The 19,176-nt window shown below is 41.7% G+C and overlaps 1 protein-coding gene across 1 annotated transcript in view; it reads right to left on the bottom strand.

Annotated features, from left to right (window-relative positions):
* Positions 1–19,176, bottom strand: part of LOC119720968 (serine/threonine-protein kinase Nek8-like) — a 189,496-nt gene that overhangs the window by 123,506 nt on the left and 46,814 nt on the right. The window contains exons 12-13 of the mRNA XM_038190833.1: positions 18,286–18,364; positions 7,370–7,524 (exon numbers count right to left, since the gene is read on the bottom strand). Coding sequence (XP_038046761.1) covers positions 7,370–7,524; positions 18,286–18,364 — 234 coding nt within the window. The remainder of the gene's footprint in view (positions 1–7,369; positions 7,525–18,285; positions 18,365–19,176) is intronic.

Below are 19,176 nucleotides of genomic sequence, written 5' to 3'. Positions count from 1 at the left end.
GCTTAAGGGCCCCGAAAAAATTTGGATTTTAGATGCTCTGTGGTGCAATCTGAGGCGATTCCTGGCCACTTCCACCATTTAGAAAATGTTTTAAACATCGAAAATTCCATTTAAATTTGTTATTTTGTTGTTCTTTATAAAGTTTGTTATGTAGGCCTACTCAAAGTTGAGAACCATGTTCCATCTCCGTATTTTTTCACAATTTTCTATTTTGGAAAGGGATTTAGGCCACTTGTAGAGCCATTCGCTGCTGAAGGTACAAATAAGGTGGGGGCACCGCTAGGGTGAAATTATAGCATAGAGGGAATTTGGCCGGAGGACTAATGCGAGCGCGGAGCGCGGAGCGCGAAGCACTTTACGGCGTGGGGTCCGGGGCCCGCTTTTTTTTTAGCAGAAGTTTTTAAAATTATGAGGGGATATTTTGTTTCATTTGTTTCAAATACATATAGGCCTATATACTCTTGCTCTTATAAAGTGTCTTCTAGCTGTATTCAAAGCTTAAAGTTGAGAACATGCACATAATTTGTAATTGTTCCGCGCTCGGTCACATAACTCTCTTTTCCCTCCATATTTTTACATGGCAAAGGGGGGTGTTTAACAGCCAAAACACCCCCCCTGTGTACGCGCCTGCAAGACGGAGTACATTACATCGCATTGTGAGCCTTCCCCCTCACTTCATGTCCACAGCAGTCCAATAAAACATGTGACTGATTTTAAATATCTGGGATCCATGGTAGCATCCAGCGCAACCGACCTCAAAAGACGCAAGGCACTGGCCTGGACGACTTTTTGGAAGTTGGAACAGCTGTGGAGAAGCCCCTCCTTACCAATTATCACCAAAATGAAGTTGTTCAACACAACATGCATCACAGTTCTCCTCTATGGATGTGAGACATGGGTAATCTCCAAAGACATGGAAAGTAAAATAAACGCTTTTGCCACCTCTTGCTACCGCATTATGCTGAGCATCAAGCGCACCAACCATGTCCCCAATGCCACCATCTATACTATGACCAACTCAAACCCTCTTGTGGAGCGTGTAAGAACTCGGCAGCTCAAGTTCCTTGGGCACATACTCCGCATGCCAGACGATGAGCCTGCAAGAGTGTATGCCCTTTATACACCACCCCAGGGGAGAAGGAAACCAGCAAGACAATGCACATCATACCTAACTATCACCGCGTTCCCACTTGAATTTGGAAAAGGTGGATCAAGATCCGGCATTTTGGCGTGATAGTTATCTTACCGCAACGAAACCGCAAGTCGCGTTCCCACTTATGCTTGATCCACCTTTTTGAACGGAAATGTCGAGTCCGAAGGGTCACTGAGTTCAGAATTACGCGCGCTCTGTGCCAGTGTTGCATACTAGGCCAGGATGGGTCAGTTTTCAAACAGCGCTATCAGAATTCACCGACAAAAATTACGCGGCGAATTCACCAACATAAATCACGGATCCGTGCGTGCATAAATTAACTGGTGAAATCGAACAGCCCAGCGCCGCTCATTGTGTGACATCATGGCAGAAACCAATGCATCGATAAAGGATTCCCTGGTTCTGAAGCTTCTCATTGGTTAGAAATGGTCACATGATGTACTCCGACATCATTTTCCAATTTTCTATAATCAATACTACAGATTTGTCACCGCCGTACGTACCGCGTTATCGGCACTATTCTCATCGCATACTCGTAAGCTTTTCCATGATTCTGTGCCAAGTGTAGTGTTTTGGTGAGTGCGGACTCAGAGTCATTTATGGATGGAAAAATAAGAAAAATTTCTTGAATGAAAAAGGTTTAGAAATGGAAGAACATTTAACAAAAATTGTAAAAGGCCTAGTGTAGTTTTAGGATATACCACGTGCGCTGGTGCATGCGCGGTGCTAGCCCGTAGTTCAGCGGTTGTTTATTGTGCATGTTGTATACGCTGGAAATTTCACACGATCTACACGCCTGAAAACGTGTTTCTTCGTTCATAAGACCACAACATTTTCGCGCCACTCATGCACCGGGCGGATGATGACAGGTCAAATTGCCGGATCAGATCCACCTTTTGCGTTCCCATCTGATCGTGATCCACCAATTGCAGGATCTGATCCACCAATTGGGGGATTTGTATCCTGGTCCAGAGGTGGATCAGAAAAGGTGGATCTGATCCAGATCCACCTCATAACGGTTAGCGTTCCCACTATACACAATTGCCGGATCTGATCCACCATTTGGGGGATCTGATCCGGCAATTTGGCAAAAGGTGGATCAGATCCCCCAATTGGTGGATCAAGTGGGAACGGGGTCTTATATTCAACGCTTGCTTGGAGATAGTGATGGCATGCTGCGACCAGACCAAATCGCAACACTTGCCCATGATCGCAGTAAATGGAAGAAGCTTGTAGTCGACTGCTCCGCAGCCGAAAGATGATGATGATGATGAGTGGCTTGCAACTTGTGCAAAGCCTGACTCCTTCGATACAGTGACACGGGTGTAAGATAACGGAACTGCCGGTTACATAACGGCGTTTGTTTTGAATGTGCTGCAGTGTGACAGATTTGTTAAGTACAGGCATGAGAATGGACTGAGAGAAAAAAAACTGAAAATATAATGTACCAATGCGAAGCGCAGCGAGCGAAGCGAGCGTAGCTCTCGCGGCTCACGGCCGGGGGTCCAGGGGCCCGCCTTAGGGCCTGGGTTTTAGCAATTGAAAAAGCTCCTGGGTTTTAGCAATTGAAAGGGCAATTGGAAGCCATTCTGGAGTACCAATTTTTATAGAAAAAGGAACTAAAAATGTAAGAAATTTTACTAATAAACTTCTATATTCTGTTTACTACATACATGTATTTCAATAGTACATGTACATGTATGCACTTTCAGCTTGAAAATGACAACCTCAACCAACTTCATGGCTCATACCAAGTTACAATGAGTAATGTATTTGAATATAATACAATTTAAACATTTTGTTCTGTATCTCAATACATGAAATGCTGACTTTACAAACAATTTGTGGTGGACAGCCACGTTTTATTTTCATTTCAAAAACAAAACCAGCCATCTCCCTTTCCTACCTTATCAGCTCTGCTTTTAGCTCTCTGGTTCCATTTCACTTGCAATTTGCCGTAAATGTAACACTAAACATAATAGTACCGTAATTTTCGGAATATAAGCTGCGGCTTACTACTTTGATTTTGCCCATGAAAATGTTTACTGCGGCTAGTTATACGCAGGGCAGCTTATACGCCGAGCCTTGAAGAATAAAAATAAGACATGTGTAGTTAATGTACTGGTATAAGAAAAGAGGTGTTGCTGAAATGAATTATCAATTAAGAAAGTCATTAACACACCGGAACTCAAAAGGTATCGAGCGGTAAAAAGTACGGTGAAAGCTGTCTTCGACGCTTGCCACTTAGTCGTATGTGATATGGAGGAATCCTCCATGGCATGCATGATAGTGCAGCTGCATGATGCATGTGCTTTCCCTAGCGGACCACACCATTTGTGGTAATGAAGGGGTGTACTTTCTTGGGAACAATTATTACCAATATTTCCGCTGTTAAAAAAAAAAAAGACAACTAATACTTTTTATGGTGTTCAAAACATTTCTTTATTAAGTAATATATTTTTTTTCTTGAAAAACAGGGACTAAATCACCCCTTACAAAATTAATGGATTCATCCCTAAAAATATCAACTTCGTTTCCTACGGCGCTAGAGGTTCTTTGGTTTTGACTAATAATTTTTGAAGAAAGTTATGAAACTTGAATTTTTAACGTTAATACTCACTAGAAATCACAAAAATGTGATAGTTTTTGCATGGTTTTTGAGGTAAAAACAGACATGTTCATTCTTAAGACAAAACAAATCAGCATCTGTTGCCACGAAAGCAAGATTTGTAGCACTCCAGTCAGACAACACATGGGTGTGTTACATACTCTCTCACGTAGATTTACAATGTATATCCACCATGGCTGACTGATGTTGGGTGATCATTTACTCGGCTCTGATTGGTCAATACGCGCTATCTAACTGGATACGCGGAGCTAACTGGATCATCGGGGAACACTCCCGTGTCGTATTCATTTGTGAACGCAAATGAATAGAACATTGCGATGAAAGAGTCCCGGGCACGATGAAAAAATATTTTTCTGACTTCTGAAGTTCCAAGCACTCGAAATAACTTCTAATTATGAGGAAAATTCCAGGTCCTGACTGGAAATACATGTGTGACCCCTCACCCCCCCCCCCCCAATTTTATTTCAAATTCACATTGAACTCGGAGACCACAAATTTTGATGAAAAATAAACGGAATTCCGTTTAAAAACGGAAAATTCTCATGCCTGTAAGTAGCAAAATACCGGTATCATGCTTATAGTTCGGTAACTTGTAGCGTAGATAAGTGGTGAGCCGCTTAAAATTCGTGCGACGCTCCCTCTTGTAAAGCCTGACTCGTTTGGTACAGCGTGTGTGACTTTCAGCCCGTGACGCAAACGGTCATGACATGTACTTGCAGCCTGTGCAAAACAACCCACTTGCTCAGTATGACATGAGTTACTTGCAGCCTGTGCAAAGTCTTGTTAAAAAATGGTTGTATAAATGTAGGAAGCGAGTATCTTACAACCTGTGTAGAGCCTCGCTAGTTGGGTACGGTGTGAGTTACTTGCAACCTGTGTGAAGCCCCAGGGACATGGTCTTGTAAAAGCCGTGTAAGTGAGCGACCAGCAACTCTGTGCTGTGCTAGGCTTCACTCCCGAAATGTACCAATAACGACCAAAGAAATACCGCGAGAAAACTGACCAAACATCACAAAAACTCACTAGTTTTGTAGAAACGACAACAGAAGACAAAATAGTTAAATAAAAACCATGAAGTTAGCTAAAGTGAATTGCTGGAGAAAGAAGAAGTACTGTATGAGCAAATCAAGAGCTCGGTAAAAATACATCTTTCACATAGCGCCGCTAAGCGAAAAGAGGAAGATGGCGGGCGGGCTGCAAGGTACTGTGGGTAGTAAACAGAGTTGTAGCGAGTCACTGATTTTTGTGACTCGAGTCGAGTTGAGTCATTTTAAAGAAGTGACTCGAGTCGAGTCGATTCATTTTAAAGAAGTGACTCGAGTTGAGTCGAGTCATTAGGTTGAAAGGTCGAGTCGAGTCAAGTCAAGTCAAACATTTAGCTCGAGTCAATTCAAGTCACGAATATTTGAACACTATATACCAAAATTTATAAAAGGAGGCCATAAGTTTAGCCAGCGTTCGAATCCAAGAGCTGATGAAACAGCGAAAATCTATTATAAGATAAAATTTTGCGTCGGGTGATATAAATCAAATTAGGTTTGCCCTTCTTGCGTTTATATGTCGGTGAAGGGCAAACTAATTTGATTTATATCATCCCGACACAAAATTCCATCTTATAATAGTTTATGCGGTACCCGCTGCTATGTACATCAGATTCGAACCAGCCAACCGACCCCGTTTGCTCGGTTGAGTGGTAAGACATCTGCACTAGAAAGCAGGAGGTCGTGGGTTCGAGTCCCACCCGAGTGATTTTTTTCAACTTTCACTGGGGAGGTAACACACTGAGTAAACAGTGTTTAAACGTCGGTGAAGGGCAAACCTAATTTGATGAAGCGAAAAATCTGGTTCCTGGATAGTATTTTGTGCATTCTAGAACCATGAGGTGGGAGTCTGTGACACGTTGTATATTTATATATGACTAATTCGCAAAGCGAAGTGAGCATAAATTTTGCAACGTAAGTCATTGCAAATACTTTTCGCAAAGTTGTGCTTTTATTTTTGGGACTCGAGTCTTATTAGCCTCGGTTCGAGTCAAGTCGAGTCTTTTGATGAAGGACTCGAGTCGAGTCATTTGCTCACAGTGACTCGAGTCGAGTCGAGTCATTTATCCTTAGGGACTCGAGTCGAGTCGAGTCACCAAAAATTGTGATTCGAGTCGGACTCGAGTCGAGTCATTGACTCGAGTCATTACAACTCTGGTAATAAATCTTAGCGAATGGCAAGCACCCTCTAGGAAATAATGCACATGTAGCAATTCTCTACAGGTAAGTAGAGCGCAGTAGAATTCCACACTAACTTCTTGTCATATTAAGCAAAATCATTTTATTTGGATACAAAGTTGTAACAATATAACCTTGCAAAATTTGTCAAGATGAACATTTCTCAAACACCCCACATACCAGTGCAATTCAGATGAGCGATCTTTGCAAGAGCTGATTAGTTTAATATCTCTCCCTCCAGAGTGTTACTTGTTTTTTTTAATTTTATCGGCAATTCCAAAAAAAAAAAAAAAATAATGATTGAAATAAATAAAAATAAAAGCTTGTTGTCTTTTCTGTCTTCACAAAATACCTCTCAACAACCCATTTGCGTCAAAAAACGCTTGTATTTATTGTTTTCTTACTTACATTTGCTATTTTTTTAAAAAGAAAGCAAATTCGCTCCGCGATCTGTCATCATACCTCGCAATTCGATGTCACGGTGACTATAATCACGTGCGTAAACCTTGCTCAATGCAGTGACGACTGGTTCCCGCCGCGCCGCGCAGGGGCCAATTTAGAAGACATGATGAAAATGCGGTAACCAGTCGGTCATATGCGATCGCTAGCGCTAGCATGGCTATGCATTAGGCACGTGCACTGTCAGTGTCAACTGGTCGGATTCGACATCGTAAAAATGCCACGAAAACACCGATGGAGAAAGAACATTTTTGCAAGTTAATTCACAGAATTGATCTATCTTGTCTGTGTATGTATTTTCCGTGTTCAAAAGTTCATTTTGAGATCGCACTACTCGTATTTGGAGTGATACCTGCAGTGTGTTTCCCGAAATGTTTGACCGTAAAACGAGGTCTGTCGGCCGCGGGCCACACATGCACAGTGCATCACACAATTCGGAGTTTTGGCCAGCTTCCCATCTTGACTAGCGTTGTGCATATGATGCGAACGGCCTGAATTTTCCATTATTTTTTAAGAATTAGCGAACATAAATATATTGACAATAATTAAGGTAGGTTTTATTCACTTTTCGTGGCCATTTTGTGTATAGCTTTCGTAGTGCAATGGAAATAGTTCAGGCTAAAACTTCCCATATAATTGAATACCCCATTCAATCTGCATTAAAAAAATTGGCAAATTTTTTTTTTTTTTTGACCGACCGACCCTATTTTTGAAAGGCATGTAATCGGAAGCTGAACTTTTTTTTTTTCGGCCCAAGTCCTGTTCAACATTAATCCAAAACAGAACTATTATAAAAAAATGCATGTTTAGGGAAAAAAGATTGAGTCAATTATACAGTCTGGGTGGATGTTAACATTTCCATGTAATTCAAATCAAACATTGTAAGTTCATGTCATGATATCTACTAACCTTATTATCGACTTTCCTCTCAGGGAATGAATCACCTCAGGATAAGTTCTCATAAGAAGATCACCATGTCCCAGCTGACCTTTGTTACCTTCTCCCCATGAGTAGACATCACTCTCAAATGTCACTACAACAATGTGTGTTTGGCTGACTGCAACCTGAAATGACGATTAACATAATAATTTGGCATTTAATTCCATTAATATTGCAGATCAGTTGATCATAACACATGAAAACAGATTGTTTTTGTAATTTGCATGACAAAAAATATAATTTTCAAAAGAAAAAACAATACTGCAAGTGAGACTTGCATGATTTCCCTAACATACTGGCAGTTTTTATAAAGTCAGTTAGTATGGATACTTGTCAGTGTCCCTAACAAATGGAATATTTCTATTGTTTTAGCAATAGTGACCTTGACCTTTGACCTGTTGGCCCCTAAAGCAATAGGCTTGATAAGACTACCAAGAGCAATCCACGTACAAACCAAATTTCAAATTTGTATGTAAAGTATTTCTCAAGTTACCACATTGACAAGATTTCTTGTTTTAGCAATACTGACCTGTCGGCCCCAAAGGCAATAGGCTTCTTAAGACTATCAAGAACAACCCACAAACCAAATTTCAAGTTTCTAAGTAAACTATTTCTCAAGTTATCGTGCTGACAAGAGTTATCCTAATCAAAACATGACACACAGACACACACATTTGTTAATGGTGAAAATCAAGGATTTTTAGTTGCTCCTCTTCCCTTTTCCTTTGTTTATACACGTTTTCCAACCAAGGAAATTCGGTTTCTGTCCTCGTTTCATCAATGATGTAGCACATGTGTGTCCTCGTTTTACACCATAAACAAATGCAGATACAAATACTGAAATTTGTATCCTTGTGGAGTCACTTCTTTGTTCTCCTGTACTTAAGTTTTCGAGTTTGAAAGTGTACTTTCAAAATGCTCCTATTTTAACCAGAATGAATTTCCTGAGCTGAAATTCGGACTTAATATCCCTTGCATTAAATACTTCAATTTGTGACAGATCAACACACTTTGGAAATTCCTATTTTCTGAGTAAAATCCATATATCTATTTCTTGATAACCTTGTGGAGACTATTCACCTATAGAAATTGCTCTGTGGAGACGTATACAATCTTTTGTTTCCTATTGCGCACATGTCTCCAGAGGGTACCGTGTAACAGATCACACATGCAAGTGTGTATTTGCCTGCAATCGGGGACCTATTGTCCCTCTTTTGTTTGTACTAACTTTTTAGGAAGACCTCCCATATGTTTTGTACACATCGCCAAATTGGGGACCCTTCGGGCATTGGGGAACCTATTGTCCTCTATTGTTCAACATCCCCTATTGAATGCAGAAACAAACTCACATACACATTATTTGAAGTTCTCTCTTTATTATTCGAAGTCATTTCTCGAATAATAAAGAGAGAACCAGCCAACCGATCCCGTTAGCTCGGTGGTCGAGTGGTAAGACATCTGCACTAGAAAGCAGGAGGTCGTGGGTTTGAGTACCACCCGAGTGATTTTTTCCAACTTTCACTCGGGAGGTAACACACTGAGTATACAGTGTTTAAACATCGGTGAAGGGCAAAACCTAATTTGATTTATATCACCCAGACGCAAAATTCCATCTTATAATAGTTTATGCGGTACCCACTGCTATGTAGATCAGATTCGAACCAGCAGTTTTTCCTTGCTTTACACCGCTGTGACCCGGGTTCGGATCCTGTCTGGGCCAATATGTGAATTGGGTCTTCAAGTCCCTGTCTGGTTCCTCCCACCTCTAAAACTGTAATAAGTAAGGAATCCTTGGTTTCCTTACTAGAAATAATTAATAATCATAATAATAGATGGTACGAGCACACTCTTCCGCCAGTTGCAGAAAATGATGTCATGAAGCTGTCGGCGATCAGGAAGTACTAACAGATCGTACCATAATGGCTAACAAACCTGACACCATCGCCATATAGACAAACCACGATGTGAGGCTAAAATCATTAAAGTCAGCATTACTGCAGACGGCAACATCAGAAGGAAGTTTGCAGAGAAACGAGACAAATACCAAGACCTGAGGATGGAGATCCAGAAAATGTGGCATGTCAAGGCCACCATACATCCTGTCATCGGTTCAACTGGTCTTATGTTGAAGGAAACAGTCCAACAGGCTGAACACCTTGGGGTACAGACACACCTGGCTGATAAAGCCATGTTTACTAAAAATAATAATACATGTACTAATAATAATTTGCTTGCAATACTAATGTCAATGTCAAAATGTTTTCTTTCCATAAATTTTCTTTCCAATAAGTATGGGAATTTCCTTGAATTTTTCAAGTCTCCCACGTTAGGCAACCCTTCACTAATTAGGTCAATTAACAGTCACCTCATTTTTCCCCCTTGTTTGTTTGCTGGGCTAAATATCACAACGTTATTACTGTTCACATTATTTTCCATAAGGTTTTAATAGGGTAACTGTGCCAGTAAGTAACTTGGTGAATTTGAAGCTCATCAATACTGAGGTTTGGCAACACTACTTGAAGATATCGTTTTGGGTATAATAGTAGACATTTTGGATTGTTACTATGTCCTCATAATTATTCAGTCACTTATATGCTTTAGAAAATGTTATTGAACTAAGGATTTGTAAGTGGAATCACCAAAATAAAATTTTCAAAAATTAAAAAATTAAAAATATACCCAAATATGGGGGGAAAATATATTACATGGCTGGTATTAATGATTATGCAAATTAGGTATATTTAGGGTCGAAATTAATGATGGCATCCACCCACATTTTGTTTGTTATGCTTCAAAGAATTGATCTAGCATGGATGCCAGCTATTACCAAAAAATGCCGTGATATTATTTTCTAGAGAACTTTTCCACATTTAGCTGACCTACTATTTGACTAGAAAAGTACATATGTCCATTAAAAACATGTGCCGTGTTTACATGTGACAGGCAACTAGTCTATTATGGTAAAAGGTTAACTCGTGTAGTGGCTGACATGTTGTAATTTGCATGCGATGTGACACAGTGAAACCGAACACAATTTGCAGAGAAAATAGCTATTTGTCTGCCGTCTGTTATTGGTTTAATCAGGAAACTGTAGAACATAACACTGGCAACTAATGGATAAAACAGTATCCCACTTTCACCTGTTATTCAGAGCCTGCGACCTCGGGCCACGATGGGAAAGATGGCTCATGTCATTTGAAATGTATGCAGACGGCAAAGGCCATAGCGCCAGAAGTCAGACAAAGACGGTGTGTGTTGTTGCTTCATCAAGAGGCTACTGACTACAATGCAGCCAAAACTACTACTTACCTACTATTACCCATAAGCAATGATTTGACTAGAAAAGGAGCAATGATTTGACTAGTAAACCATAAACAGTATGGTTTGGCTACGTACGTGAGAGAAGATGTTCCTGCTTCCGAGCTATGTTCCTCTAGTGCTGACAGTAATGTCTACTGGAACGCCATCCGGATAAGGGATCAAACCATCGTCAATGTGTACAAACCCCTGTGTCAGAATGGTTATCACCGGCCCTTCCTCCGTTTCCGACACCTGTCCTCTTTTGTGGAGACTACAACTCTCAACATACATCGTGGGCATAGAAGCGAGATGAACCAAGTGGTTCAGCCCTTGTTGACTGGGCTAGTCGGAATGACCTCATGTGCCTTTTTGATCAAAAACAACCAGCCTCGTTCGGTGCACACTTGACCAAGTCCTCAATCTCACCGACGACATCGAGGCTTCGTTCCAGCACAAAATGAAGGTGGGGGCTGTATTTGTAGATCTTACAGCAGCCTATGATACCATCTGGCACCGTGGCTTAGCCCTAAAATTACACCGATGCCTTCCCAGCAAGCATTTCATCAAGATGATCATGGAGCTCATCACCAACCGGTCTTTCACGCTCCAACTTGGAAACAAGAAGAGCAGACAGCGCTGCTTACGCAACGGCCTACCCCAAGGATCGGTCCTTGCACCAACGCTCTTCAACATCTACACGGCAGACCTTCCATTTACCACAAGCAAGAAGTACATCTATGCTGACGACATATGCCTTGCAATCCCAGCAAAGACCATTGATGAGCTGTCAGTTACCCTTACCAAGGACATGGAAGCCCTGGATGCCTACTTCCACAAGTGGCATTTAATTTTGAGTGTTGGGAAGACCGTTGTTTCAGCTTTCCACCTAAACAACAGACAAGCAAAGCTGACCCTAAGTGTATTCCTGGGTGAAAAAAAGCTGGACCATGCTAACAATCCAACATATCTTGGTGTGACCCTGGATAGGTGTTTGTCCTACAAAACTCACCTTGAAAAGCTGAAAAAGAAAGTAGGCACCAGAGTCAACCTCATCAGGAAAGTAGCTGGAACAAAATGGGGAGCAAACGTGCCCACCCTATGGACGTCCAGTCTGGCCCTGGTATACGCACCAGCTGAATACTGTGCCCAGTCTACTGTGCAAGCTCTCATACGCCGAAGTTGGACACAGAACTGAACGCCTCCATGAGATTAGTCAGTGGGACAGTCAAATCGACCCTCATATCCAGCCTCCCAGTACTGGCAAACATACCACCACCTCACATTCGACGTGAAGCTCTAACTGCCAAGACAGCCTAGAGAGCTGCAGCCAACAGCAATCATCTCCTACATAGAGCTGTGACAGGTGATCCTTCACCAACTCGGCTCTCATCCCAGTCTCCGTTCTCAATGAGGGCTCGCCCTTACCTTGCAGACCAGGATATACCACAAACAAGGGATCGCCGCAAAACCGCTGCTGATCAACTCATCATTGAGAAATGGTCCGCAGAGTGGGAGAATGACGACAATGCCCTCAAAGAACTCCAGTCACCTTCTGTAGTACCAGCTGGACCTCCCCAGACGAAGCTGGTGTCGCCTTTACCGGCTGCTCACAGGCCACGAGCGTACTGGCCACATGCTACACAAATGGCATATGAAGCCAACACCTGAGTGTGACTGTGGGGCTGCTGATCGGACAGCAAGGCACACTGTCAACGAGTGCCCAATCAGAAAACTGGACGGTGGCATCGCTCGTCTAGCCAGCTGTGACCTGATCACGACACTGTGGCTGTCAAACATGGACCTTGACATTTGATTCTGCATACGAGAGAGAGAGAGAGAGAGAGAGAGAGAGAGAGAGAGAGAGCCAAAAAAGCACTGAACACTTACTTCGTCCCCAAGAAAAATGCAGCGTTTGCACGGCAGATATTTCACCAGGTTGCCCCAAAGGAGGGGGAGACAGTAGTGCAGTTTGTATCCAGACTGCAGAGGGCGGCTAGAGACTGCAACTTTGGAGGTGAAAAAGATATTGTCTGATCCATTTCGAAAACTAACCAGAAAAGGTGTTCGGTTTCAGTTCGGACCGCACCAGAGAGCAGCCTTTAACGCGCTGTAGGAGAGCCTAGCCAAGGCAGGTACACTTGCATACCATGACAAGACAGCACCAACGCACTGTACTCATCCAGGGAACAACGCGACGGTTTGGTTCCAGTCTGCTACGCAAGCTGCAGTTTGACAGACTGCAAGAGGAGATATTTGTAGACAGAGAAGGAGGCACTGTCGCTGGTGTGGGCCTACGAAAGATTTCATGCCTTCATCTACGGCCACTCGAGGGGACATATGGGCCCCATTCTAAACCGTGTGCACGAATCTGGTTGGGTGCTACGCTTGCAGCCATACGACTACAAAGTGGTGTACATCCCAGGACGCCAAAACACCGCTGACACCCTGTCTCGACTCTCATTGGGCAGGGGCGAATTCAAACATAATCACGATGCGAAGGAATACGTTCGCTTTGTGGCTGTGTCCGCAACGCCATTCCCTCTGATGAGAAAACAAGACGAAATCGCGTCTAATGAGGATGAGGAGCAATCCAAACTGGATTCAAAAACCTATAAGGCGGACAACTGGTCCTACGTTGAACGCATCGTCCTACTGCAGAAACTGAGACAACGGGCATTAGCTCTCGCACACGAAGGTCACCTTGGTATTGTTGGCAAAACCTTCGTACTTAAGTGTGGTGGCCAGCCATGGAAAAGGCGGCAGAGAAATTCTGCAGATCGTGCCGTGGGTGCCAAACCTTAGCACGACCTGACCCTCCAGAGCCGTTAAGACCAACCGTGCTCCCCGACGGTCCGTGGCAGGACTTAGCAACCGATCTCTTAGGACCACTCCCATCAGGACATTCTATCCTGGTGTTGGTCGACTACTAAAGCAGATACTACGAGTACAGGATACTGGGTTCCACCACCGTGTACTTGACGTCTTCGAGGAGGCTTCCAGCCGTCATGGCCTCCTACTGACACACAAGTCCGACAATAGTCCCCAATTCCGCTCCCAGGAGTTTTGCAACTTTTGTGAGGAAAACGGGATAGCTCATGTGAAAGTAATGGCTGAGTGGGCTCAAGCAAAAGGCGAGGTGGAACGCCAAAATGATTCGATCATGAAGTGAATTTATATCGCACAAGCCGCAGGTCAGAACTGGCAGAAGGAACTTCGAAAGTATGTGGCAAAATATCGCGCATCTGAGCACCCTGCCACACGGAAGACTCCTGCAGAGTTGTTGTTCAATCGAAAAATCAGCGGAAAACTGCCAGTGTTCCAGGCAGGTGGTCGCACCGACCTGGAAGTCCGTGATTGAGACGTGGAGAGCAAAGAACAAGCTAAACTGTACGCGGATGCTCGTCGGAGTGCCAAGTGTTCTGACGTACAGGTTGGTGATGAAGTCCTTGTGAGGCAGGAAAAATAAAACAAGTTTTTTACCCCCTTCAATCCCGAACCTTTCACTGTTGTGAACAAAACTGGCAACAGTGTCGTAGTCGCATCACCAAAAGGAGTTCAGTATTCACGAAATACAAGTCATGTGCGAAAGTTTATACAAAACGTGACATGCCAGGGACAGACACTGCCATTGAACCTCCCACTGTGGACAGTGGTGGTACCAACCATCACAGACTAAGCTTCGGTTTCACCAAAAAGGAGTTCAAAAGATACTCCACCAGTAGCGAATGAACAGTCCAGTCCATGTGCCAGTAGACCCAAGAGACAATATGGCATGCATCCGAAATATAAAGACTATGTCTTGAACTGAGCGGACTAGACTGAACTGTGATCTGAGTGCAGTTGCACTTTAAAGTTTAAAGCATTACTATCCAATGCATGTGTTATCTAAAGTTTATCAAGTAGAAGCATTATCCTAGTGTTATCATTACCAATTGCATTATTTGCTTATTATCTAGAGCCTGTTGAGTTACAAGTTTGAATTTGGTCATTTTACTTGGCAAGGAGTGATATTCTGGAGTCGCCAATATCTGGTTCCAAAATTTGCATTATTTGTAGTAAACAGTTTGCCTGATATGCATGAATATGTAGAAGGTTAGACAAAAGTATGATGACAATTCTAACTGCATTAAAGTAGGGAAAGTTCATCTAAATCAGCATAGCTTTAGAGTGTTACAGCCGGAGTTTGATTTAACTTGCTTTTATTTGCCATTGTACTGTTCACGAAAAGTTACGGTCTCTTCTAAAAAAAAGGAGGGATGTCGTGTTTACATGTGACAGGCAATTAGTCTAGTAAGTTCAATGGTTAACTCGTGTAGAGGCTGACATGTTGTAATTTGCGTGCGATGTGACACAGTGAAAATGAACACGATTTGCAGTGATAAAAGCTATTTGTCTGCAGTCTGTATATTGGTTTAATCCGGAAACTGTAGAACATAACAACATATTAGTGGTTATACTACTGAATTATTCACTACTAGAATGTTGTAGTTTTAAAATGGACTGAAGTTGGTTAATGGTATCTTCCACGCATCTGCATTATTAAAGGTAAATGACTTAACTAGCCTGCAGAAAAAAATGGCTGCCTGCTGGGGGTCTGATCATTCAGGAGGTGATCTATCTAAATCTTTAAGACAAACGTTTTCATAAATGTTTGTTCGACAAAGGCTCCCAGGTCATCGGCTCCCCCGCCACCAAATCCGCACTGAAAAATGCGGGAACATGTGGAATCGGTCGTGGGCAGGTTGAAGACCTTTGGGTCATTGTCGCTTTCACCCACTGAGCAAAAATGCGAGAAGCAATTTTTTTTTCGAATGCATTTTATTCTTCCAGTGGCTGTCGAGTGGCTATTATAAAAATTGCGTGTCTGCCCTCAGACTTAACGGCTACGCACTTTCAGTTTGTCCTCGCAGCACGTGGTCACCGCTAATTTCAGAGGGGTTGTGTTTCGGTGCAATACTTATTGGTGGTACAATTGAGTCGTACGACAAACAGCCATGAATGGGCAATATGCATACCAAGTTATTTTAGGAGGTCGCAGATCATTTAGTTCTATCATGCAGCTATCTTGGAACTATGGTTGTATTACTGAAGAGGAATGCAGTGCTTTAAAATTTGCTACCGATGAACTAATTTGGGTAGGGATAGCGAAGAGTGCATAAATAACCAGGAAGCACATAGAGAGCGCAAACCTCTGCCAAGGTTAAAAATTCCCGCCATATTGTGCAAATGTGGGACCCTTCGGTGGGACATGAGAAACACCTGGATGGGAAACAACCAAGGCGTGATGACTTCTAGTGTTGGAGGGCACCACCTATTGACATGCTTGTTAGTAAACCCAAGAGAAATACTCGCATAAATGGTGCAGAATCCTTTAAAAAAATCCTGGATCCAGACCTAGATCACTTCCAAAATCTAATGAATTTCTACTTGTACTATTAAGGACCACCCCTACAAAATTTTGCCTGCGAATCTGTCCATATCTTTTTGAGTTATCTTGTTAACAGACAAACCAACCAACATGATGAAAACATAACCTCCTTGGTGGAGGTAATAACATTCAGTGGCGGTTGTTGGAGGAAAAAGATGATCACCCCGTACATAGTACAGCTGTTTGGTTGACTGGAATTGTGCAATTGTCTTGGACTTTTCCCTCAACTTTCTCAAGAAAGAACTTGAACTAAAGTTTGTTGATGAGTCCGTTACTTTATAAACTCAATTCAGACTTTGCTTTTGTATACGAGCAAGTTGTGGTTTACACTCACCTTGCATGTATACAAAAGTGACACTTTTTTGGTAGCATTTGTCATAAATTGCATAATGTTGTACACATTATCACTGTTTTGGGCCAAACGAAGAGTATGGCTGGATTGCTAAGGAATTTCTGTACTGATCCGTCGTAATTTGAGCAAGATGTGCCCAGTAGTTTTTGAGTCAAAAAAGTATGAAGGGGTTTCTTTCTATTTTGGTTGAGTGTAGTATTTCTTCTTCTTCGTCTTCTTCTTCTTTTTTTGGGGGGGGGGGGGAGTGTGGGCCTTCTTTAACTCTCTAACAAACCTCCTGAGGTACTTTTCATGACCACATTTCATTTCTTAGGATTTCATATTTAATGCAGTTACTCTTCCAACACCAATTTTCTCAAAGATGACACTCTGAAACAAAACATTCCAATCTGACTGTAACAAGATAACCTACCAGTTTCTGTTAGCCTATTGGAGCATATATTTGTTTTATTTTGTGTCTCTTGCACTTGCATTTCCATAGGGGTTACTGTATCTTCAACAAATTTACCCCTTGACATTACTGCTCCCCACATTTCATACCCCAACCCTAATACGTCCTACCCACTCATGATCGGGCACATCAGCCTGTAACTAATAATAAACTACCAATCATGTCAAAATAATAAGTACAAGTGTATAGCAATTAAACAAAAACTAGATTTTGCCACCTCGGATGGAACCGAGTGTGTTTCATTACCACAGAATGATTGAAATTTAATAGTAAATTCAATTTTCTATATTTTGTTGCTTGAATTGGAATTTGTCATGAAAAGGACCCACGTGGACCTAATGTCATAAGCTTTATAAAATGGCCCAAAAGTGAGAACCTACAGGGTAGAGCACTCTTGAGGATGTGAACTTTTTGAGTTTTTTTAATACACAAAATATTAAATGTTCTATTTCGGATTTATTGTTTCAAGTATCATTGTGTTTCTATGAAGTAAGCATCAGGAGAGCGCTTTCTTTCCACATTTAGATTTCCTTGCATATTTGCAGCCCCCAGTTAAAACAATCATAATCATCCAGGCACATTATTCCAGGCACATGGTTTCTACAAAAGTCAAAGAACATAGTATTTCCTAATATTGTTAACGGTAAATGGGAATCGCTGGATTGAATTTTTTTTTTAACCAACACATTCTGCAGTGACAAACATGTAAAAATTTTGTTGAAAATTCTTCATAAATGATCACAATTCCTCACAACTACTCTTTCAACAAGTTGGACCCAGATAACTTATTATTACTATTTTAGAAGTAAAGACGACCTTTTATCTGCAGATTGAGGTACATGTGTGTAGTATAACATACACATAACTCTTCACCTCCAACTCCTTTACAAGCTCATGGATGGACATTTCCCAGTATTGGAAAATACAGACCTTGTTCAGCATACTGCTACATGTATTCAAAGTAACAGTCTAAACAGTTGAAATCAAACCAAAAAAACTGAGCACAATTAATCTGGGCAGAGAGTTTCTACATTTAAAGAATCAAGTCCCTATAATGAAAGGTCTTGGCCAAAGACCACTGTCCTAATAAGTTGTGAGCTGCTTCCTTGTGAAACTCAGTGGAGCCAGTTTTGTGGTTATTTCTTATACTACATAATCAGACTGAACAAGGACATTGGACACAATTTTCCATCCACAGGATGTTTTCCATTCTAAAAATTTAAGAAGACATCATTACACATGTTATGCTATATTTTTTTTACTCTATAGTTTCATTCAGGCTAAACGCAATATGTAAGGGTAGTTTAATATGGCTATCAGGTTGAGCCTGATCACCCTAAAGAATAATAACCAACCTGCATGATCTTGATTTTGGCTGGTAGGTCCACTGGAATGACATCAAAGTTGCAAATGCTAAAACGGTACAACACTGACCTGGAAGCCCAAAAAGCGAAATTAGCATTATAATTATTGGTTCACTCCATGTAGGAGGCTGAGAAGACTGAAAAGTTCTTTCTTTCCTTCCTTCTTTTTATCAATTGAAGAAAATTATATTGTGGATCAAAACAAAATATAAATTTACTAGTTGCTGCACCCTATATTGTATATTAAGGAGATATTATAGACCCTTGAATGGCACTGTTGCATGAACCCTGTGCCTCCTGCCATGCACATGAATGAAATTGGGAGAAAATAGAAGATCCTCAAAACAATCGGCAGAGGGTTTGAGGGTCACCAAGGGCCCAGAGCAATGAAAGGTCTACGGTATATGTTTGTATAAAGGCACCATAAAACAATTTCTTTTGTTCCATAAGATTACAGTAGCACCATGTGACAAATCTCTTTTTGAGCTAGTGAGGTTCTGAAAAGAAGCAGGGAGACTCAAAGTCTCGGACAGTATGCTCTGCCCGTCATCAGGAGACTGAAGAAATTCCAATGGTGAAGGGGTCTTACATGTATGTAGTAGGACTGGAGGCAGTGAAGCAAGTGAAGGATGCAACATTTTTCAGAACCTCAATAACTCACAAAAGCATGTCACCATGGTGCTACCATACATTTTTATATTATTGCAATCTTCACCATGAAACCCTGAAATCTCATTCTTTTGCTCAATAAAGACCCCAATAGGTACAAACACTATCACGGTAAAACATCAGATTTAACATTTTAAAGGAGATTCCTTAAAAATCCAGGAACAATTCTGACAAAAAAACCTGAAATCAGATAAATCCTGAGAAATCTCACCT

The sequence above is a fragment of the Patiria miniata genome, unplaced genomic scaffold (genome assembly GCF_015706575.1).
Source record: "Patiria miniata isolate m_02_andy unplaced genomic scaffold, ASM1570657v1 HiC_scaffold_9, whole genome shotgun sequence".
NCBI lineage: Eukaryota > Metazoa > Echinodermata > Asteroidea > Valvatida > Asterinidae > Patiria > Patiria miniata.
The sequence above is the reverse complement of the archived record's forward strand: the minus strand, read 5'-3'. Positions and strand labels throughout refer to the sequence as shown.